Genomic DNA, 23,107 nt, shown 5'->3' with positions numbered 1-23,107 from the left:
GGTGGGCTGCACTGGTGAGAGAGAGGGGGGTTGCACTGGAGAGAGAGGCGCTGCTCTGGAGAGAGAGAGAGAGAGAGGGGGCTGCACTGGAGAGAGATAGAGAGAGGGGGGCTGCACTGGAGAGAGAGAGAGAGAGAGGGGGGGGCTGCACTGGAGAGAGAGAGAGAGGGGGGGCTGCACTGGAGAGAGAGAGAGAGAGGGAGGTTGCACTGGAGAGAGAGGGAGGTTGCACTGGAGAGAGAGGGGAGGCTGCACTGGAGAGAGAGAGAGAGAGAGAGAGGGGGGCTGCACTGGGGAGAGAGGGAGAGGGGGTTGCACTGGGGAGAGAGAGGGGGGCTGCACTGGATAGAGAGAGGCGGGCTGCACTGGAGAGAGAGAGGGGTTCTGCACTGGAGAGAGAAAGGGATTCTGCACTGGAGAGAGAGAGGGGGGCTTCACTGGAGAGAGAGAGAGAGGAGGGCTGCACTGGAGAGAGAGAGAGAGGGAGAGGGGGGGCTGCACTGGAAAGAGAGAGGGATGCTGCACTGGAGAGAGAGAGGGGGGCTGCACTGGAGAGAGAGAGAGGGGTTCTGCACTGGAGAGAGAGAGGGGGGCTGCACTGGAGAGAGAGAGAGAGAGGAGGGCTGCGCTGGAGAGAGAGAGAGAGAGAGGGGGGGCTGCACTGGAGAGAGAGAGGGGGGCTGCACTGGAGAGAGGGAGGGGGCTGCACTGGAGAGAGATAGAGAGAGGGGGCTGCACTGGAGAGAGAGAGAGAGGGGCCAGCACTGGAGAGAGAGAGAGAGGGGCTGCACTGGAGAGAGAGAGGGGGGGGCTGCACTGGAGAGAAGGGGGCTGCTCTGGAGAGAGAGAAAGAGAGGGGGCTGCACTGGAGAGAGATAGAGAGAGGGGGGCTCCACGGGAGAGAGAGAGAGAGAGAGAGAGAGAGAGAGAGAGAGAGAGAGAGAGGGGCCTTCACTGGAGAGAGAGAGAGAGAGAGAGAGAGGGGGGCTTCACTGGAGAGAGAGAGGGGGGCTGCACTGGAGAGAGAGGGGGGTTGCACTGGAGAGAGAGGGGAGGCTGCACTGGAGAGAGAGAGGGGGGCTGCCCTGGGGAGAGAGGGAGAGGGGGGCTGCACTGGAAAGAGAGAGGGGGGCTGCACTGGAGAGAGAGAGGGGGGCTGCACTGGAGAGAGAGAGAGGGGTTCTGCACTGGAGAGAGAGAGGGGGGCTGCACTGGAGAGAGAGAGAGAGAGAGAGGAGGGCTGCGCTGGAGAGAGAGAGAGAGGGGGGGCTGCACTGGAGAGAGAGAGGGGGGCTGCACTGGAGAGAGGGAGGGGGCTGCACTGGAGAGAGATAGAGAGAGGGGGCTTCACTGGAGAGAGAGAGAGAGGGGCCTGCACTGGAGAGAGAGAGAGAGAGGGGCTGCACTGGAGAGAGAGAGGGGGGCTGCACTGGAGAGAAGGGGGCTGCTCTGGAGAGAGAGAAAGAGAGGGGGCTGCACTGGAGAGAGATAGAGAGAGGGGGGCTGCACTGGAGAGAGAGAGAGAGAGAGAGAGAGAGAGAGGGGCCTTCACTGGAGAGAGAGAGAGAGAGGGGGGCTGCACTGGAGAGAGAGAGGGGGGCTGCACTGGAGAGAGAGGGGGGTTGCACTGGAGAGAGAGGGGAGGCGGCACTGGAGAGAGAGAGGGGGGCTGCCCTGGGGAGAGAGGGAGAGGGGGGCTGCACTGGGGAGAGAGAGGGGGGCTGCACTGGAGAGAGAGAGGGGGGCTGCACTGGAGAGAGAGAGGGGTTCTGCACTGGAGAGAGAGAGGGGTTCTGCACTGGAGAGAGAGAGGGGTTCTGCACTGGAGAGAGAGAGGGGTTCTGCACTGGAGAGAGAGAGAGAGGAGGGCTGCACTGGAGAGAGAGAGAGAGAGAGGGGGGGCTGCACTGGAGAGAGAGAGGGGGGCTGCACTGGAGAGAGAGAGGGGGCTGCACTGGAGAGAGAGAGGGGTTCTGCACTGGAGAGAGAGAGGGGGGCTGCACTGGAGAGAGAGAGAGAGAGAGAGAGAGAGAGAGAGAGAGAGAGGAGGGCTGCACTGGAGAGAGAGAGAGAGGGGGGGCTGCACTGGAGAGAGAGAGGGGGGCTGCACTGGAGAGAGGGATGGGGCTGCACTGGAGAGAGAGAGGGGGGCTGCACTGGAGAGAGAGAGGGGGGCTGCACTGGAGAGAGGGATGGGGCGAGGGCTGCACTGGAGAGAGAGAGGGGGGGTTGCACTGGAGAGAGAGAGAGAAAGAGGGGGGCTGCACTGGAGAGAGAGAGAGAGAGATTACACAGCTTGCAGGCAGCACCTTAATCTTTTGCTGCATGGCGGCCGTTCACTTCTCCTATGCCCTTACAACTGCATGCAGACTGAGAACAGTGGGCGGTGCTGGCGCCGCACAGGCCAGATGGAAGGAGGAATTAAGCAGCACCACAGCGTTTTGACGTTCTCCTGCTCCTCCCATCAGGCACATCACTCCGCAGGTTCAGCCTGCAGTTCAGTGGGCGGCGCCGGATCAGAAGAGAAGGCATTGGATGCTGCCAGTGCCGCTGCTGCTCTTTGTATTACTGACAGCCAGGCAAGCAGCTCTGAGCCAAAAGCGGCCCTTAGTGCAGACGGCCTACCGGGAAATTTCCCGGTATCCCGGTAGGCCAGTCCGGCCCTGCATACAGTGTCCTATTGCTAGATGGCAGCTTGATGCTGCAAGTTCCACCTGCTCTGCTCTGATTGGCTGCCCTGTGACACTCTATTTGAGGTTCATAAGCTCAGGAATCTGAGCTTGTCATAGCATTAAGCTACCTTACATCTGTACCCTCATCTTGCCATGTGTGTTCCTGCCCACCTTGTCTTTGAAATCTCCTTTTACTGACCCCTTTCAGGGGAGCTATGGATTATGCTTGTCTACTGCCTGCCTAAAGCTCAGACTGTATCTGAATAATGCTTATCATGTGCCGCCCACCCTGACCACTACCCATACTTCCCAACATTCTGAGATGGGAATGAGGGACACCTACTAGCAAATGTAGTGTGGGCATAGGACATGCCCCCTGCCACACACCCTGAAAGGAGAATTAACCAAAAAAAAAAGGTTAACTAAATCCACAAGGACTTTTTTTACAACTACTATTCCTTTATATTGGCTTTTAAAATGTACAAATGCAGCAATTTAGAAATTGGTTGAAAGGTTTAGCACTGGGAAAAACTTTTTGAAAGATAAAAAGTGCATTTTCTATACAGCTATAAAGATTCAACCAAAATGAGGGATAAATGAGGGATAAATGAGGGGGGAAAGATGGACAGAGGGACATTGTTCCAAATCAGGGACAGTCCCTTGAAATCAGGGACAGTTGGGAGCTATGGCACTACCAGCCTCTGGACTTCCGTATGGTATACCCTCCAGCTGTAGGATGGTCCATGCCTGATATTGCTGAGACCCACACATACTCTCTTCCTTTACTTTCACTCAGTCCCTTTGGGCTACCTGGCCAAGAACTACAGAATTGTGTATTAATTGGAGCAACTAAATATTAACAAGCTTGTTTGCCTTAAGGGATGCTTTAGATCAGGGGTCTCCAAACTATGGCCCTCCAGTTGTTCAGGAACCACAATTCCCATCAAGCCTACTCATATATGAATGTCAGAGTTTTACAATGCCTCATGGGATGTGTAGTTCCGCAACAGCTAGAGGGCCAAAGTTTGGAGATTCCTGCTTTAGATGAAAGTATACTCCCCAGTTATAGTTTCTGGTACATGGGCAAGAGTTACAGAAAGATAATTTAACCTTCCACCGCAGAAAAAACATTTCTGAAGTTTTCTTCAATTATAGTAATATTTATAATAAACACATTAATAGTATACCATTTTAAGTAAAATGACTTCTCTACCACCACTTACCAAGCCGAGATGCCATTAGGATCTCTCACAACTCTCTTGGCACATTCAATGTCATCGTGGATGTTATCATTGAGAAGACCTGTAATGAAACAGTAAAGTGGGTATCAGAAATCATCTCTAGAACACCAATGACTATGGAATCCTGTTATTAGAAAAACATGGAGGCTGCCATCGCTGACTTAAAATTGCTGCATGCTTGGCAGACATGCTGATCTTCTGGCTTCCATACTGCTTCCATACCTGAACAAGTATACAAATTTGGACCCCTGACTTTACTCCAAATTTCCTGATGCGCTCACTTGTTCCAGGAATGGAAGACAGTGGATCAGCATGTAAGCAAGTCAACTGGCAGCACAGCAATGACGGCTCCTGTTTTTTTCGCATGACAGGTTTGCTTTAAAGTTGAACTCCAGGCAGCAAAAAGGAAAACACAAATGAATACATTAATGCAGCTCTATATTTAAAAATATTACCTTAAATGCATTTTCTAAATGTGGTCGTAAAGGTAATTTTTTTAAAAGAGGTTGTAAACTGCTGGGTCTTACTTTGTTTTTTTGTGAACCTGCATCTCATACTAGCACATTATGTGAAACTTAAGATAAGCGATTTGATGTAATAGCTGGAGGCAGTGTCCATCTTCACCCATCTTCCTTCCAGGTCGGTGGACTCCGGCTGTGTGACTACCCAGAGCAATGATGATGTCACTCTTGTGCGCACGCTGGGGAGCCATCATTCATGGCACAGGATTCTGAAGGAACACCATGGATGGCCGTTCCTTCAGAGCGCATGTGCCAATAACGTAATCAGCTGCATGTAATGTAAATATCTCCTAAACCGTGCACGTTTAAGAGATATTTATAGTACCTATTAGGGATGAGCCGAACACCCCCCGGTTCGGTTCGCACTAGAACTTTCGAACAGACCCCAAATTCGTACGAACGTTAGAACCCCATTGAAGTCTATGGGACTCGAACATTCGAAATTAAAAGTGCTAATTTTAATGGCTAATATGCAAGATACTGTCCTAAAAATGGTTTGGGGACCTGGCTCCTGCCCCAGGGGACATGGGTCAATGAGTAAAATGTTTTTAAAAATGGCCGTTTTGGCGGGAGCACTGATTTTAATGACAATTAAAGTGGAAAAAAAAGTGAAATATTCCTTTAAATATCATGCCTGGGGGGTGTCTATAGTATGCCTGTGAAGTGCCACGTGTTTTACCGTGTTTAGAACAGTCCCTGCACAAAATTACATTTAACGGAAATAACGTCATTTAAAACTGCTTGCGGTTTTAATGTTATATCTGGTTCCTGCAATATGGTTGAAAATCATTGAGAAAAATGGCATGGGTAGCCCTCCCTGCCTATTACCAGCCCCTTTCGGTCTTGTGTGGATATTAAGGGGAACCCCGTACCCATATTAAAAAGAAGGAAATACGTGTGGCCCCCAGGCCCTATATACTCAGAACAGCAGTATACAGGCGGCGCAAACAAGACAGGGACTGTGTAGGTTTGTTATGTTAAGTAGAATTTGTAATTTTCAACTGGTACATTTTTAAAGTGTAGCTCCAGTCAAAAAATCTATTTTTAAGCTTTTTGGAAAACATAGGGAAGGGTTATCACCCCTGTATAATTTGTTTTGCCGTCCGTCTCATTTGCTGTTGTCTCCTTCTGTTTGCAAGTAGGAGATGTTTGTAAGTTGGATGTTTGAAAGTAGGGGCCTGCCCTATATGCTCTGCAGAAATGGCGGAACAAGGTGTTGGTTTTATCACAACATTGTAAGCCCTCAAAGTGACTCTTGGTGGGCGCTGGAGCGCCCTGCTGTGAACGATTATATCAAGAATTGTAATTACATGCCATTGTTGAACAGTGGTAGAAAAATTGACCTTTGGTGGTTGTGGTGCTGGTGCCACAACACTATAAGTCCTCACAGTTACTCTGGGTGGGCACAGGAACGGGCCCTCCTGTGAAATAGTATATCAAGATTTGTAATTACATGCCCCTGTTAAACAGGGGCTGAAAAATTGGGCTGCTGTCACTGGTGCTGGTGCCACAACACTGCAACCTCTCCCATATACTCTAGTTGTAGTGCAGGAATGAGCCCTGCTGCAAAGCATTGCATCAAAAATTGTAGTTAAATGCCCCTGTTAAACAGGGGCAGAAAAATTGGGCCTTAGGCACTGGTGCTGGTGACATGACACTGCAACCTCTCCCATATACTCTAGTTGTAGTGCAGGAATGAGCACTGCTGCAAAGCATTGCATCAAAAATTTTAATTAAATGCCCCTGTTAAACAGGGGCAGAAAAATTGGGCCTTAGGCACTGGTGCTGGTGACATGACACTGCAACCTCTCCCATATACTCTAGTTGTAGTGCAGGAATGAGCACTGCTGCAAAGCATTGCATCAAAAATTGTAATTAAACGCCCCTGTTAAACAGGGGCAGAAAAAATGGGATGGTGGCATCACCCAGAACCAAAAATGTTCTTCCAACATATCAGCGGAGGAGGAAGAGGATAGACAATCAACAGGACAGTCCCTCAGCATCAGCATAGGCAGTCTTGAAGGGATGTGATATTTCTAAAAAAATTATTTGGTTACAACAGCTTTAGGTGCTTGGTGATCCTAGACTGATTCATCTTGATGAAGGTCAGTCGATCAACTGAGTCGGTGGACAGGCGCACCCTGTGATCGGTAACAAAGCCACCAGCAGCACTGAAGGTGCGTTCCGAAAGAACGCTGGATGCAGGACAGGCTAGTAGCTCAATTGCATACTGTGCAAGCTCTGGCCAGTGATCCATCCTCAAGACCCATTAAGCCAGAGGATTTTCGGTGGGAAAGGTGTCCAAGTATGACCTTGCCCCTAGGTATTCCTGCACCATGTGAAAGACAGGTAACGCCCCTGTCCATGCCTGCTGGACCATGAGTCAGCGGCAATATGCACCTTACCGCTGACCGCCCTGTCCAGCGAGGCAAGGACATTGCCTTCCACATGCCAGTAGAGAGCAGGAATCGCCTTCCGTGAGAAAAAGTGGCGTTTGGGGACCTGCCACTGAGGAACCGCACATTGTACAAACTCACGGAAGAAGGCTGAGTCTACCAACTGAAAAAACAGCAGTTGAAGTGCTAGCAATTTATCCAAGCTAGCATTCAACCACTGGGCATGTGGATGGCTGGGAGTGAACTTCTTTTGCCGGTCCAGCAGCTGGGGCAGGGACATTTGCCTGCTATAATCGGACGTGGGTGTACTGCTAGCAGAGTGCCCGGAAGCACTTGGCTGTGACACACCTAATTCTACACCTTCATTCCTCTCAGAGCAGGTTTCAGAGAGGACTGAAGGTCTAGTGGGGTTGGAGATGCCAGCTGATGAGGAGCAAGGAGAGGTCCGCTTTGTTCTTTGGTGTGGGTCTTTGAGATACGCTTGCCAACGAGCTGCATGGCAGGTCAACATATGTCTGGTCAAGCATGTGGTGCCCAAGCGGCTGATGTTTTGGCCACGCGAGATACGCTTGAGACATATGTTGCAAATAGCAGCAGTGCGATCTGATGCACTCGTCTCAAAAAAGGCCCACACCAAAGAACTTTTAGAATAACGCGCAGAGGCAGCGCCCTGCACAGGCAAGGCACTGCGGTGTGATTCAGTCGGTGTGCTGACCCTAAGCTGGCCCCCGGAGGGCATCCTGCCTCCTTGGACATGTGCCTCCTCCTCCTGCTCCTCTCTCCTACCAGGCACCCACGTGGAGTCAGTGCCCTCATCATCCCCTCTCTCTTCATCGCTGGAGCAAACCTGGCAGTATGCTGCAGCTTGTGGAACATGACTGCCAGATTGCTGTCCTTCTTGAGCATCCCCTTTCTCTGCATTCACGCTACTGCCTTCCTCTAGCTGAGTATCATCATCAGAGCCTACAAAACACTGGGCATCCTCCTGGAGCCTGTACCCAACACTGTGCTCAAAGAGTTCAGGAGACTCCTCAGGAGGATGTGGTGGATCTAGGGAAGGAGTCACTGGTGATGACATTGAGAGGAGGGAAGACGATGCGTTGGCAGCTGCTTTGCTAGTACCCTGAGCCTGTGTGAGAGAGGATGAGGAGGATGAAGAGGCCTAGGTCATCCACTCTGCCAAGTCGTTGGCATGTTGCGGCTCAACATGTCCAGCTGCCGAAAAGAAGGACAAGCGTGTCCCATGGCCACGTGCTGATGATGACGATGCACCGCATTCACTGCCAGCACTGTTGTCTCTAGACACAGATCCTGCTTGCCCTCTTTTATCGGCTCGCGCCTGTCTGCCTCTCCTTGCTGGCCTTCCAGACATGGTAATGGCCTGAAGGGAGATGGGAAAACCAGCAATTGGGTAGTGTATATTATGCTGGAGGCACACACAACATCCACTAACTCCTGCAGATGGCTCAATTAGAGAAGAGCTATGTAGGTGGATATAACGGTGTATACTGTGGTCAGGGCACGCAGACAGCACGCACAATCTCCTACAACTGGCTGCAAGCTCTATTTAAAAAGAGCAAGATAGCTAGCTATATAGATGGATATAGCGGTGTATACTGGGTTCAGGGCACGCAGACAGCATGCACAATCTCCTACAACTGACTGCAAGCTCTATTTAAAAAGAGCAAGATAGCTAGCTATATAGGTGGATATAGTGGTGTATACTGGGTTCAGGGCACGCAGACAGCATGCACAATCTCCTACAACTGACTGCAAGCTCTATTTAAAAAGAGCAAGATAGCTAGCTATATAGGTGGATATAGCGGTGTATACTGGGTTCAGGGCATGCACAATCTCCTACAACTGACTGCAAGCTCTATTTAAAAAGAGCAAGATAGTTAGCTATATAGCTGGATATAGCGGTGTATACTGGGTTCAGGGCACGCAGACAGCAGGCACAATCTCCTACAACTGACTGCAAGCTCTATTTAAAAAGAGCAAGATAGCTAGCTATATAGGTGGATATAGCGGTGTATACTGCGGTCAGGGCACGCAGACAGCACGCACAATCTCCTACAACTGACTGCAAGCTCTATTAAAAAGAGAAATATAGCTAGCTATATAGGTGGATATAGCGGTGTATACTGCGGTCAGGGCACGCAGACAACAACCACTACAGAAGAGCAAAAATGCAAAATCGGCCGATAACGATCGGTGTATACTGTGTTGAAGGTACACAGAACACCCACTAACTCCTACAGATGCCAACACACTACACAAGGCCGCCGCGCTGGCGGCTTTATATAGTGTGGGGCGTGTACTACACAGCCTGAGCTATGATTGGCCACAGGCATCCTGCCTGTGGCCAATCATGGCTCTCCTTGCTGCTGGCGCTGTGATTGGCCAAGTATGCGGGGTCACAGTGCATGCTTGGCCAATCATTAGCCAGCAATGCACTGCGATGGCGCAGTGCAATGTGGGCCGTGAGCGCCACACGAATTTGTCGCGAACGGCCCATAACGTTCGGAATTCGCCGAACAGGCGAACAGCCAATGTTCGAGTCGAACGTATGTTCGACTCAAACACGAAGCTCATCCCTAGTACCTATAGTTAAGCCTTATTATAGGCTTACCTATAGGTGCAAATGATGCCTTTGAGTCTACTTCCACTTTAATGCAAGGAATGCATTAGGACAAAAATGTTTAGGCTTTAGAACCATTTTAAATGGCACCCTATGAACCTCCAAAATCCACATGCCCTGTATTGCGCTGCAGCACAATGCATGGTATCCTGTGCATTGTGTTGCTCTGTGAAAAAAATGCATGCAGCACCTACTTTTTCATGCATTGAGATGCATTTTTGTGTTAGGTGTCTAATGCAGTGTGCTTTTTTCCAATACTATTGCCTATTTGGCTTTTAATATGATGTTTAACCACTTGACCACTGGGCACTTAGACACCCTTAATAACCAGACCAATTTTCAGCTTTCGGTGCTCTCACATTTTGATTGACAATTACTCAGTCATGCAACACTGTACCCTTATGAAAATTTTGTCCTTTTTTTCACACAAATGGAGCTTTCTTTTGGTGGTATTTAATCACCGCTGGGTTTTTTCATTTTTTGTGCTATAAAAGAAAAAATACAGAAAATTCTGTAAAAAAATTAATTTTTCTTCGTTTCTGTTATAAAATTTAGCAGATTAGTAATTTTTTCTTCATAAATTTTGGCCAAAATTTATACTACTACATATCATTGGTAAAAATAAGTACAAATTGGTGGATATTATTTGGTCTTTGTGAAAGTTATAGAGTCCACAAGCTATGGTGCCAATATCTGAAAATTGATCACACCTGAAGTACTGACGGCCTATTTCAATTCTTGAGACCCTAACATGCCAGAAAAGTACAAATACCCCCCAAATGACCCCTTTTTGGAAAGAAGACATTCCAAGGTATTTAGTAAGAGGCATGATGAGTTTTTTGAAGTTGTCATTTTTTCCCACAATTCTTTGCAAAATCAAGATTTTTTTTACTTTTTTTTTTTTTTTCACAAAATTGTCATATTATAAGTTTATTTCTCACACAGCATATGCATACCACAAATTACACCCCAAAACACATTCTGCTATTACTCCCGAGTACGGTGATACCACATGTGTGAGACTTTTACACAGTGTGGCCACATACAGAGGCCCAACATGCATGGAGCACCATCAGGCGTTCTGGAGCACCCAGGACAATTCTGACATTTCTCTCCTACATGTAAAAATCATCATTTATTTGCTAGAAAATTACATCGAATCCCAAAACATTATATATGTTTTTTTAGCAAACACCCTGGAGAATACAATGGTGGTCGTTGCAACTTTTTATCTCGCACGGTATTTGCGCAGTAATTTTTCGAATGCTTTTTTTTAGAAAAAAAACTGTTTTGTGCTAAAAAAAAAAAAACACAGTAAAATTAGCCCAATTTTTGCATAATGTGAAAGATGAAGTTACACCGAGTAAATCGATACCTAACATGTCACTCTTCAAAATTGCACAGGCTCGTGGAATGGCGCCAAACTTCGCTACTTAAAAATCCCCATAGGCGACGATTGAATTTTTTTTTTTACTGGTTATATGTTTTGAGTTACAGAGGAGGTCTAGGGCGAGAATTATTGCTCTCGCTCTAACGTTCGCAGCGATACCTCACATGTGTGGTTTGAACACCGTTTTCATATGTGGGCGGGACTTACGTATGCGTTCGCTTCTGCATGCGAGCACATGGGGACAGGGGCGCTTTAAAAAAAAAAATAATAATTATTGTTCATTTTACTTTATTTATTTTAGTTTGACATTTTGTTCCCCAAAAATAATTTTTTTGATCACTTTTATTCCTATTACAAGGAATGTAAACATCCCTTGTAATAGGAATATGGCATGACAGGTCCTCTTTACAGTGAGATATGGGGTCAATAAGACCCCGCATCTCATCTCTAAGCTGGGAAGCCTGAAAAAAAAAAAAGGATTCTGGATTTGATCGTATTGGCGAGTCGGTAGAAGCACCGGAGGGCGGCGGGAGGGGGGGGTGTCTATGGCTGGGTATTGCAGGGTATCACCGACTATGGCTGGGTATGGCTGGGTATCTCAGAGTATGGCGTTGCAGAGTATTGCGTTGCAGAGCATTGCAGGATATTGGAGGGTGTTGCAGAGCATTGCAGAGTGTTGCACGGTATTGGCGGGTGTTGCAGAGCATTGCAGAGTGTTGCAGAGCATTGCAGAGTGTTGCATGGTATTGGCGGGTGTTGCAGAGCGTTGCAGGGTATTGCAGAGTGTTGCAGAGTATTGCAGGGTATTGCAGAGTAATGCAGGGTATTGCAGAGTAATGCAGGGTATTGCAGGGTATTGCAGAGTATTGCAGAGTAATGCAGAGTATTGCAGTGTAACGCAGAGTATTGCAGTGTAACGCAGAGTATTGCAGGGTATTGCAGGGTAATGCAGAGTATTGCAGGGTAATGCAGACTATTGCAGGGTATTGCAGAGTATTGCAGGGTAATGCAGAGTATTGCAGAGTATTGCAGGGTAATGCAGAGTATTGCAGGGTAATGCAGAGTATTGCAGAGTATTGCAGGGTAATGCAGAGTATTGCAGGGTAATGCAGAGTATTGCAGAGTATTGCAGGGTAATGCAGAGTATTGCAGGGTAATGCAGAGTATTGCAGGGTATTGCAGAGTAATGCAGAGTAATGGCAGGATATTGCAGAGTATTTGCAGGAAATTCAGGGGTTAATTTTCGGTGAGCAGCGAGGTGGGAATCGAGAAGGGAACTCTTCTGCTCCAGGAGGTTATGGGCCCAGGACTGTGGTTCGTCGGAAAGCAGGGAGATGCTGAACCCCACCTTCACTGATTCAGAGTGGAAAGTCCGGGGCTGCAGGGCCAGGTACAGGAGGCATGCGTTTTTGAACGCCCTAAACTTCTTTCGGTTGCCCGAAAAAACTCAGGAGTAGGGACCCTGGGTTCCGGAAGGGTTATGACTACTGCTGGTGTAGCACCGCCTTGAGTCTGCGAAGCGGAAGAGCTGCTGGCTGTAGAAGGTGAAGGATCCGATGGATTGGAAGAGATCGCCAGGTGCTGTAGGTGGCCTTGAATCTGAAAGTAGCCATCCTGGAGTCGCTGCACTGCTTGAGTGAGGGCTGCAACCTGCTGGCAGAGAGCCTCAAGAGGTGAGCCAGCTCTGTCGGCTTCTGACATGGCTGGTTTGTACTGTCAGGTACTCACCAAAGCCGAAGTGCTGAGAGCGGCTTCCCTTGCAGCTGGGTGCACAGTACCCCTGAGGGTGAAACAGTGGGTACAGGGCACGGAGAGGCATGGGTTGGCAGCAGGTGACTAGTATGCAGAAGGTCTTCTGAAGGAAGAGATGCCCATGCAGATGATCTTGGAACTGGTAGAAGTAAATGCCTGCCAGGGGTTCTAACACCTGGAGTGAAGGCCGAGGGTCAAACACAGGTATCAGTCCGTGAGACAAGGAAATTCAGAGGCAGGCCGATGGTCAAGCACAGGTAACTAGTGATGGACGAACTTCCGACGGGACGTTTCGCGAACGCGGCCAATAGTTCGCGAAACCGAAAGTTCACGGCGGGCCCCATTGACTTCAATGGGAGGCGAACTTCGCAAACCTTTAGGTCAAATTTGCAGCCACAAAATAATTATTAGCTGGGCAAACATAGTCCCACCACATGGCCAATGACATAATACATGTATGAGGTGAATTTGGGATTGATAACTACAAGCATTCTTTTTTTTATGGGAAATTGTTCTGACAATTCTGGACTGTGCAGCGCATGAAGGCAATGGAGGAGAAGGAAGGTCAGGGACCAGGGTAGGCAAAGAAGAGGGTGCAGGAGATGATCACCAGCAGCGTGACATACAGCAATGACACCTGCCCCGTGATAGAGTCATCTGACAACAGCACCGTGATAGAGGGCACTGACATCAGCAGCGTGACATAAAGCATTAACACCAGCACCGTGACATACAGCATTGACAGCAACACCGTGATAGAGAGCACTGACATCAGAAGCGTGACATTAAGCACTGACATCAGCACCGTGATATACAGCACTGACAGCAGCACCGTGATAGAGGGCACTGACATCAGCAGCGTGACATAAAGCATTAACACCAGCACCGTGACATACAGCATTGACAGCAGCAGCGTGATAGAGAGCACTGACATCAGAAGCGTGACATTAAGCACTGACATCAGCACCGTGATATACAGCACTGACAGCAGCACCGTGATAGAGAGCACTGACATCAGAAGCGTGACATTAAGCACTGAAATCAGCACCGTGATATACAGCACTGACAGCAGCAGCGTGACATTAAGCACTCACACCAGCACCGTAATATACAGCACTGACAGCAGCACCGTAAGCAGCCCCAGGAGTAAGTCAGCACAGCACAAGGATGGTGTGATCCCCTCATAATAAGAACCCCCAGGAGGAAGTCAGCACAGCACAGGGATGGTGTGATCCCCTCATAATAAGCAGGCCCAGGAGAAACTCAGCACAGCACAGGGATGGTGTGAGCCCCTCATAATAAGAACCCCCAGGAGGAAGTCAGCACAGCACAGGGATGGTGTGATCCCCTCATAATAAGAACCCCCAGGAGTAAGTCAGCACAGCACAGGGATGGTGTGATCCCCTCATAATAAGAACCCCCAGGAGGAAGTCAGCACAGCACAGGGATGGTGTGATCCCCTCATAATAAGAACCCCCAGGAGGAAGTCAGCACAGCACAGGGATGGTGTGATCCCCTCATAATAAGCAGGCCCAGGAGAAACTCAGCACAGCACAGGGATGGTGTGATCCCCTCATAATAAGAACCCCCAGGAGGAAGTCAGCACAGCACAGGGATGGTGTGATCCCCTCATAATAAGCAGGCCCAGGAGAAACTCAGTACAGCACAGGGATGGTGTGATCCCCTCATAATAAGAACCCCCAGGAGGAAGTCAGCACAGCACAGGGATGGTGTGATCCCCTCATAATAAGAACCCCCAGGAGGAAGTCAGCACAGCACAGGGATGGTGTGATCCCCTCATAATAAGCAGGCCCAGGATAAACTCAGCACAGCACAGGGATGGTGTGATCCCCTCATAATAAGAACCCCCAGGAGGAAGTCAGCACAGCACAGGGATGGTGTGATCCCCTCATAATAAGCAGGCCCAGGAGAAACTCAGCACAGCACAGGGATGGTGTGATCCCCTCATAATAAGAACCCCCAGGAGGAAGTCAGCACAGCACAGGGATATCATAAGCAGCCCCAGTAGAAATATGACACCGCTCAACCTCTTCAAAGAGGAGGGTAGGGGCATATAGTACAGTGTGCTTTTTTGGGACAAGGAAGTGAGCCAAATGAAGAAAAAAGGTAGTGCACCTCAACCCTATGTATTGTGGACCTATACCAGTCCTTATAGAATAGCAGACTGTACCTCACTCAACCCTATGTACTGTAGCACCCTAGACCAAGTTACCAGTCCTTATAAGGATAAGCAGGCCCAGGATAAACTCAGCACAGCACAGGGATGGTGTGATCCCCTCATAATAAGAACCCCCAGGAGGAAGTCAGCACAGCACAGGGATGGTGTGATCCCCTCATAATAAGAACCCCCAGGAGGAAGTCAGCACAGCACAGGGATGGTGTGATCCCCTCATAATAAGAACCCCCAGAAGGATGTCAGCACAGCACAGGGATGGTGTGATCCCCTCATAATAAGCAGGCCCAGGAGAAACTCAGCACAGCACAGGGATGGTGTGATCCCCTCATAATAAAAACCCCCAGGAGGAAGTCAGCACAGCACAGGGATGGTGTGATCCCCTCATAATAAGCAGGCCCAGGAGAAACTCAGCACAGCACAGGGATGGTGTGATCCCCTCATAATAAGAACCCCCAGGAGGAAGTCAGCACAGCACAGGGATGGTGTGATCCCCTCATAATAAGCAGGCCCAGGAGAAACTCAGCACAGCACAGGGATGGTGTGATCCCCTCATAATAAGAACCCCCAGGAGGAAGTCAGCACAGCACAGGGATGGTGTGATCCCCTCATAATAAGAACCCCCAGGAGTAAGTCAGCACAGCACAGGGATGGTGTGATCCCCTCATAATAAGAACCCCCAGGAGGAAGTCAGCACAGCACAGGGATGGTGTGATCTCCTCATAATAAGAACCCCCAGGAGGAAGTCAGCACAGGGATGGTGTGATCCCCTCATAATAAGCAGGCCCAGGAGAAACTCAGCACAGCACAGGGATGGTGTGATCCCCTCATAATAAGAACCCCCAGGAGGAAGTCAGCACAGCACAGGGATGGTGTGATCCCCTCATAATAAGAACCCCCAGGAGGAAGTCAGCACAGCACAGGGATGGTGTGATCCCCTCATAATAAGAACCCCGAGAAGGAAGTCAGCACAGCACAGGGATGGTGTGATCCCCTCATAATAAGCAGGCCCAGGAGAAACTCTGGACAGCACAGGGATGGTGTGATCCCCTCATAATAAGAACCCCCAGGAGGAAGTCAGCACAGCACAGGGATGGTGTGATCCCCTCATAATAAGCAGGCCCAGGAGAAACTCAGCACAGCACAGGGATGGTGTGATCCCCTCATAATAAGAACCCCCAGGAGGAAGTCAGCACAGCACAGGGATATCATAAGCAGCCCCAGTAGAAATATGACACCGCTCAACCTCTTCAAAGAGGAGGGTAGGGGCATATAGTACGGTGTGCTTTTTTGGGACAAGGAAGTGAGCCAAATGAAGAAAAAAGGTAGTGCACCTCAACCCTATGTATTGTGGACCTATACCAGTCCTTATAGAATAGCAGACTGTACCTCACTCAACCCTATGTACTGTAGCACCCTAGACCAAGTTACCAGTCCTTATAAGGATAAGCAGGCCCAGGATAAACTCAGCACAGCACAGGGATGGTGTGATCCCCTCATAATAAGAACCCCCAGGAGGAAGTCAGCACAGCACAGGGATGGTGTGATCCCCTCATAATAAGAACCCCCAGGAGGAAGTCAGCACAGCACAGGGATGGTGTGATCCCCTCATAATAAGAACCCCCAGAAGGATGTCAGCACAGCACAGGGATGGTGTGATCCCCTCATAATAAGCAGGCCCAGGAGAAACTCAGCACAGCACAGGGATGGTGTGATCCCCTCATAATAAGAACCCCCAGGAGGAAGTCAGCACAGCACAGGGATGGTGTGATCCCCTCATAATAAGCAGGCCCAGGAGAAACTCAGCACAGCACAGGGATGGTGTGATCCCCTCATAATAAGGACCCCCAGGAGGAAGTCAGCACGGCACAGGGATATCATAAGCAGCCCCAGTAGAAATATGACACCGCTCAACCTCTTCAAAGAGGAGGGTAGGGGCATATAGTACGGTGTGCTTTTTTGGGACAAGGAAGTGAGCCAAATGAAGAAAGAAGGTAGTGCACCTCAACCCTATGTATTGTGGACCTATACCAGTCCTTATAGAATAGCAGACTGTACCTCACTCAACCCTATGTACTGTAGCACCCTAGACCAAGTTACCAGTCCTTATAAGAACTTTTGTGGACCAAGCAGGTTGTGTGTGACTGATTAGAAGACTTTACGTCAGTCCCTATACCAATGATGGACTGCTGCAGTATAGGGCAGCGGTCAGCAGTAGTGCACCTCAACCCTATGTATTGTGGACCGATAACAGTCCTTATAGAATAGCAGACTGTACCTCACTCAACCCTATGTACTGTAGAACCCTAGACCAAGTTACCAGTCCTTATAAGAACTTTTGAGGACCAAGCAGGTTGTGTGTTAGTGATTAGCAGACTGTACGTCAGTCCCTATACCAATGAAGGACTGCTGCAGTATAGGACAGCGGTCAGCAGTGGTGCACCTCAACCCTATCTATTGTGGACCAATAGCGGTCCTTACAGAACAGCAGACTGTACCGCACTCAACCCTATGTACTGTAGCACCCTAGACCAAGTTACCAGTCCTTATAAGAACTTTTGTGGACCAAGCAGGTTGTGTGTTAGTGATTAGCAGACTGTACGTCAGTCCCTATACCAATGAAGGACTGCTGCAGTATAGGGCAGCGGTCAGCAGTGGTGCACCTCAACCCTATCTATTGTGGACCGATAGCGGTCCTTACAGAACAGCAGACTGTACCGCACTCAACCCTATGTACTGTAGCACCCTAGACCAAGTTACCAGTCCTTATAAGAACTTTTGTGGACCAAGCAGGTTGTGTGTTAGTGATTAGCAGACTGTACGTCAGTCCCTATACCAATGAAGGACTGCTGCAGTATAGGGCAGCGGTCAGCAGTGGTGCACCTCAACCCTATCTATTGTGGACCGATAGCGGTCCTTACAGAACAGCAGACTGTACCTCACTCAACCCTATGTACTGTAGCACCCTACACAGACCAAGTTACCAGTCCTGATAAAGAGCTTTGTGGAACAAGTGAGTTGTGAATGATTAGCAGACTGCAGCAGAAGGGCAGCAGTCAAGTATAATATTCTTTCTATATTTGGAAGAAAGAATATTATACATGTACAAGCCTATTACCATACCACTGATACCAGTCCTGAAAAGAACCTTTGTGGAAGTAATAGTAACAGCAACTCTTTAAACTGACCCTCACTGCCTGACACACTGCTTCCTTCCTGTCCCTATACAAAGTGGCAAAAAGAGGAGACTGGAACGATTAGTGGTTACTGGAATAGCTCTTTTGTGGACCTGATAGTAACAGCTAATGATGATGATGATGATGATCATGACTAATCTGGCTGTCCCTAAAATAGCAGCACACAGCGCTCTGTCCCTTTCTCTAAACTGACAAAAGACACTCAGGCTGCTGCAACAATCAGTAGCACAGCAAACCTATATACACCTAACACCTATACCAGTCCTGAAAAGAACTTTTGTGTACCAAATAGCTAGCGATTTATCTCTCCCTACTCCACACAGCAACCTTTCCCTATAGTGACAGAAGAAAGAATGTAAAATGGCCGCCGGATCGGGTGTATTTATAGGTTAGGGGGAATGTCCAAGTGACCTTGTGCTGTAATGTCTCAATTGGCTGTCCTGTACCCCATGATGGTCATCAGGTCAAAGTTCCTTTACACAGTAAAAACACGGAAGTCCGCCGGGCGAACGACGCCAATAGTCCGCTGAACTGGCGGACCGCGAACAGCCGAAATTCGCCGCGAAACGACCGCCGGGTGAACTGTTCGCCCATCACTACAGGTAACAGTCCGTGAGCCAGCAAGGCTAAGTGCAGAAAACAGGGGATATTCCAGAGGCAGGCCGAGGGTCAAACACAGGTATCGAGCAGGAAGTCCGTTTAACAAGCCAGGGGTCAGATCAGGAGAGAATCAGAGTAGTCTTTAAGCAAACCGGGTCACAACAGGAAGTGGTCAACAGGAACAGGAAACAGGAACACAGGTGAGCTGAGGAGACAAACCAGCAAAGACACAGAGCACATTGATGCTTTTTATAGGCCTGTCAGGCCAATCAGGTAAGGCCCATAGCTGTGTGCATAGGTGTGCACATGCGCGTGCGATATTGTATTGTGCGTCATTGTGCAGCTCTTCCCCGCAGGCGCATGGGGAAGTTCCGACGTTGAAGTCTGGTGATTCTCAGACAGTTAGCTTCCTGTTACCTGCCGTGTGCTCTTCTGTTGTTCCGTTACCGACTTTGGCGTGTCTTTGACTATCCCTGCTTGCCTGTGATCCTGACCTTTTGGCGTGTCCCTGACTATTCCTGTCTGCTTGTGGCCCCGACCTTGGCTTTGCCCCTCACCATCCCTATCCTCCTGTTGCCTACTGTGGGTGTGAGCTGGGGGACCCTGGGAGTCGTGATCTGGAGCCAGTTGCAGCCAAGTCCATCCTCACCACTTGAGGCTCTGGTGAACACCTGCTGGCTCTTGGACTCCGTGCCCCAGGGAATCTTACGCTCTAACCCCAGTGGGATCCATCTTGGTGTTCTGGCGGCCCTGCCTTCCTATCACCTTGACCCCCGTCCGCAGCAGTCAGCCGTAGGGTCCACAACCTTGCGGTGCACTTCTAATCCTACAGGGTGCATCTGTCACCTGGCCTCAAGGTGATCTGACAGTATTAATATGTTGATTGTATTGATATTGGATTGATTTGTTCTAATGTCCTTTCTAGCCCTGATGGAGTGCTTTTGGACCCCTGAAATGCGTTGGCTACTTTTTGGATATCCCCTTGACTTTTATTGGAGCAAAGTTGTATGCAGACCTTTTAGAAGTGGCGTGGCATTTTAAATTCAGTTTTTGTTACATTACGCAACTCACTTCAAGGCACAAAACAGCTTGTGCTCCAGGGCAGGCATGTACTGGCCATCGGGACTACCGGGAGATTCCCAGTGGGCTGATGGCTCAGTGGGCTGTTTGGTTTCAGTGACAGACAGCCTGTCAAAATAATGGATGCACGGCCTGCACATCCATTATTTTGAGCACTGCTGTACTGCCCAGGGCCGGCCCAACCATAGGACCAAAGCAGCAATTCAGGAGTGGACTCAGTCGGGATGGTGCTTCAGTGTTTCACTGCTTCTGTTGCCGGCCCGCCCACCACCTGTAGCACAGAGCCGAGGCTCTGCCGCTGCAATATGTGTCGGAAAGGTCACTCTGGTGGGCGGGGACAAACGTCCTCCGATGGCCACTGCATCCCCCGGACCATCCCTGGTGCAAGTGTGTGTGTAACTGCTCGGTGCAGCCAGCTTGTGACACACACCACTTCCCGCCCCTCTCTCCCTGCCTGTGCGTTACATCAATGAAGAGTAAGAGGGAGTGGGTAAATGAAACAAGTAGCCCAGACCCGGACCCCTCTCTCTGCCCCCTCACCTCTTTCTCTCCATGTCCCCCTCTCTCTCTCCATGTCCCTGTCTCTCTCTATGTCCCTCTCTCTCTCCATGTCCCTCTCTCTCTCCATGTCCCTCTCTCTCTCTCCGTGTCCCTCTCTCTCCATGTCCCTCTCTCTCTCCATGTCCCTCTCTCTCCATGTCCCTCTCTCTCTCCATGTCCCTCTCTCCATGTCCCTCTCTCTCTCTCCATGTCCCTCTCTCTCTCCATGTCTCTCTCTCTCCATGTCCCTCTCTCTCTCTCTCTCTCTCTCTCCATGTCCCTCTCTCTCTCTCTCTCTCTCTCCATGTCCCTCTCTCTCTCTCTCTCCCCATGTCCCTCTCTATCTCTCTCCCTCTCTCTCTCCATGCCCCCTCTCTCTCTCTCTCTCTCTCTCTCTCTCTCCTTTTCCCTGTCTGTCCATGTCCCCCCTCTCTCTCCATGTCCCTCTATCTCTCTCCATGTCCCCTCTCTCTCTCTTCATGTCCCTCTCTCTCTCCATCCATGCCCCCTCTCTCTCTCTCCATGTCCCTCTCTCTCTATGCCCCCTCTCTCTCTCTCCATGTCCCTCTCTTTCTCAGTGTCCCTCTCTCTCTCCATGTGCCTCTCTCTCTCTCCATGTCCCTCTCTCTCTCTCCATGTCCCTCTCTCTCCATGTCTCTCTCTCTCCATGTCCCTTTCTCTCCATGTCCCTCTCTCTCTCAATGTCCCCCTCTCTCTCTCTCTCTCTCTCCATGTCCCTCTCCCTCTCTCTTCATGCCCCCCCCCCCTCTCTCTCTCTCTCCATGTCCCCTCTCTCTCCATGTCCCCTCTCTCTCTCTCCATGTCCCCTCTCTCTCTCTCTCCATGTCCCCTCTCTCTCTCCATGTCCCTCTCTCAAATTCAAATTCAAATTAGCTTTATTGGCAGGATCAAATACATGTTAGCATTGCCAAAGCAGTTGAGTTTGTATAGGGAAAAGGGGGAAGGGTAATGGGTAATATAAAGGGGAATGGGCATAAGTCTCTGTAAAGGATTTTTAAGTCCTTAGTCTTTCAGGTCCTTCTCAGTCGGTGACACGCTGTCACATATCAGGCAGCTATCTTCACCATTTGCTCCTCTTCTCCCAGTAGAAATTAGAGTTTCCTCTTCTCTTCTATAGAAGTGAAGTCCGGGATGAGAGTTGAGAGTCTCTGGAAGTGAGTGTCCCTCACTGATGAGTACTTTGGGCAATGTAGCAGGAAGTGGTCCTCATCCTCCAGGACCCCCTGGTCACATTGCTGGCACAGTCTACTCTCCCTGGGCTTGTAGGTCTGTCTGTGCCGTCCTAACTGGATTTCCAGGCTGTGGGCGCTCAGTCTGTACAGGCTCAGGGTCTGTCTGTCTTTGGGGTCTTGTAGCACCTCCAGGTATGGGGCCAGTTTGTATTCTCTCTGTAAAGACTGGTAAACAGTTAGTTTTTTGGAGTTTGTTATTTTGTTTCTCCATTCTCCAACATATTTTTCTTTGTAGCCATTCATTATGTTTTTTATTTGAGATTTTGTCAGGCCGCCTTGTTGAGAGTTTGGAATAGACAAGGTGATGAGTTGTTGCAAGACATATGGTTTGGACTGGTCCTTACTGTTCAGTAAGGCTTTATGGTGGTATGAGTTGGGACTGCTGTTTTGTAGGTGGCCCCAGTATGATAGCGCCCTCTTTTGTACTGCGAGAAGTAAAGGAAACCTGCCCAACTCAGATCAGCAAGCACTGTTGGAGGTGCTCCGATGCACTTGGAGGAGATGTTTGCAGAATTCCAGATGGAATGTTTCTGTTGGGCTGGGGTCCCATTTGGATTGGTCTAGGTAGGTGACAGGACCCCAAACTTTACTGCCATAAAGAAGAATTGGGGTGATGACGCTATCAAATATTCTGAGCCAGACTCTCACTGGTGGTTTTAGGTGGTACAGCTGTCTCCTGATTGCATAGTAGGCTCTGCGTGCCTTGCCTTTTAGTGCCTCTATGGCTGGCTTGAAACTTCCTGATTTGTTAATTTCTAGGCCAAGGTATGTGTAGCTGTTAGTTTCATCAACAGTGCAATTGTTTAATTTAAAGCGAGGGCTCTTTGTTTGTTTTGTATTTTTCTTTTGGAACACCATTATTTTTGTTTTGCTTGAGTTGATTGGTAGTGCCCATGTGGCACTGTATTTTTCTAGCACTTCCGGGCTGTCTTGTAGGCCGTTCTCTGTTTGGTGACAGAAGTAAGAGGTCTTCCGCATACAGCAGGAACTTCACCTCGGTGTCGTGTAGACTCAGTCCTGGTACTGGGGAGGACTCTAGAGCAGCAGCCAGTTCATTGATGTAGATGTTGAAGAGGGTTGGACTTAGGCTGCAGCCCTGTCTGACTCCTCGGGCCTGCCGGAAATGTTCGGTTCTTTTCCCATTCACCTTTACGCTGCAGCTGTTCTCAGTGTATGAACTCTTAATAACATCATATGTTTTCCCTCCTATTCCACTCTCCAATAGTTTGAGGAACAGGCCTGGATGCCACACTGAGTCAAATGCCTTCTTAAAGTCCACAAAGCAGGCAAATATCTTTCCCTGTTTTGTATTGTGGACATGGTTCTTGATGAGGGTGTGCAGGGTGTAGATGTGGTCTGTAGTGCGATGGTTTGGCATGAACCCTGCCTGACTTCTGCTGAGGACATTGTGTTGTGTGAGGAAGTTGAGGATCCGTTTGTTGAGGATACTGTTGAATAGTTTTCCTAGTGTGCTGCTGACACATACAGTATCCCTCTGTAGTTGGCTGGATCGTACTGGTCTCCACTCTTATGGATGGGAGTTATGAGGCCTTGGTTCCATACTTTAGGGTAGTAACCAGCACTCAGGACCAGATTGAACACTTTGCATATTGCAGCGTGTACATCTGAG

At 49.2% G+C, this 23,107-nt stretch overlaps 1 protein-coding gene across 1 annotated transcript in view; it reads right to left on the bottom strand.

Annotated features, from left to right (window-relative positions):
• LOC143961040 (lysozyme C-1-like) overlaps positions 1-23,107 on the bottom strand; it is a 70,543-nt gene that overhangs the window by 13,626 nt on the left and 33,810 nt on the right. Inside the window, exon 4 of the mRNA XM_077470177.1 lies at positions 3,896-3,974. Within this exon, the coding sequence (XP_077326303.1) occupies positions 3,896-3,974 (79 nt within the window). The remainder of the gene's footprint in view (positions 1-3,895; positions 3,975-23,107) is intronic.

The sequence above is a fragment of the Lithobates pipiens genome, unplaced genomic scaffold, assembly GCF_037356315.1.
Source record: "Lithobates pipiens isolate NorthernLeopardFrog02 unplaced genomic scaffold, aLitPip1_a1.2 Scaffold_8, whole genome shotgun sequence".
In the NCBI taxonomy this organism is placed as follows: domain Eukaryota; kingdom Metazoa; phylum Chordata; class Amphibia; order Anura; family Ranidae; genus Lithobates; species Lithobates pipiens.
Note: the sequence above shows the minus strand (reverse complement) of the source record. Positions and strands in the feature narration are given on the sequence as shown.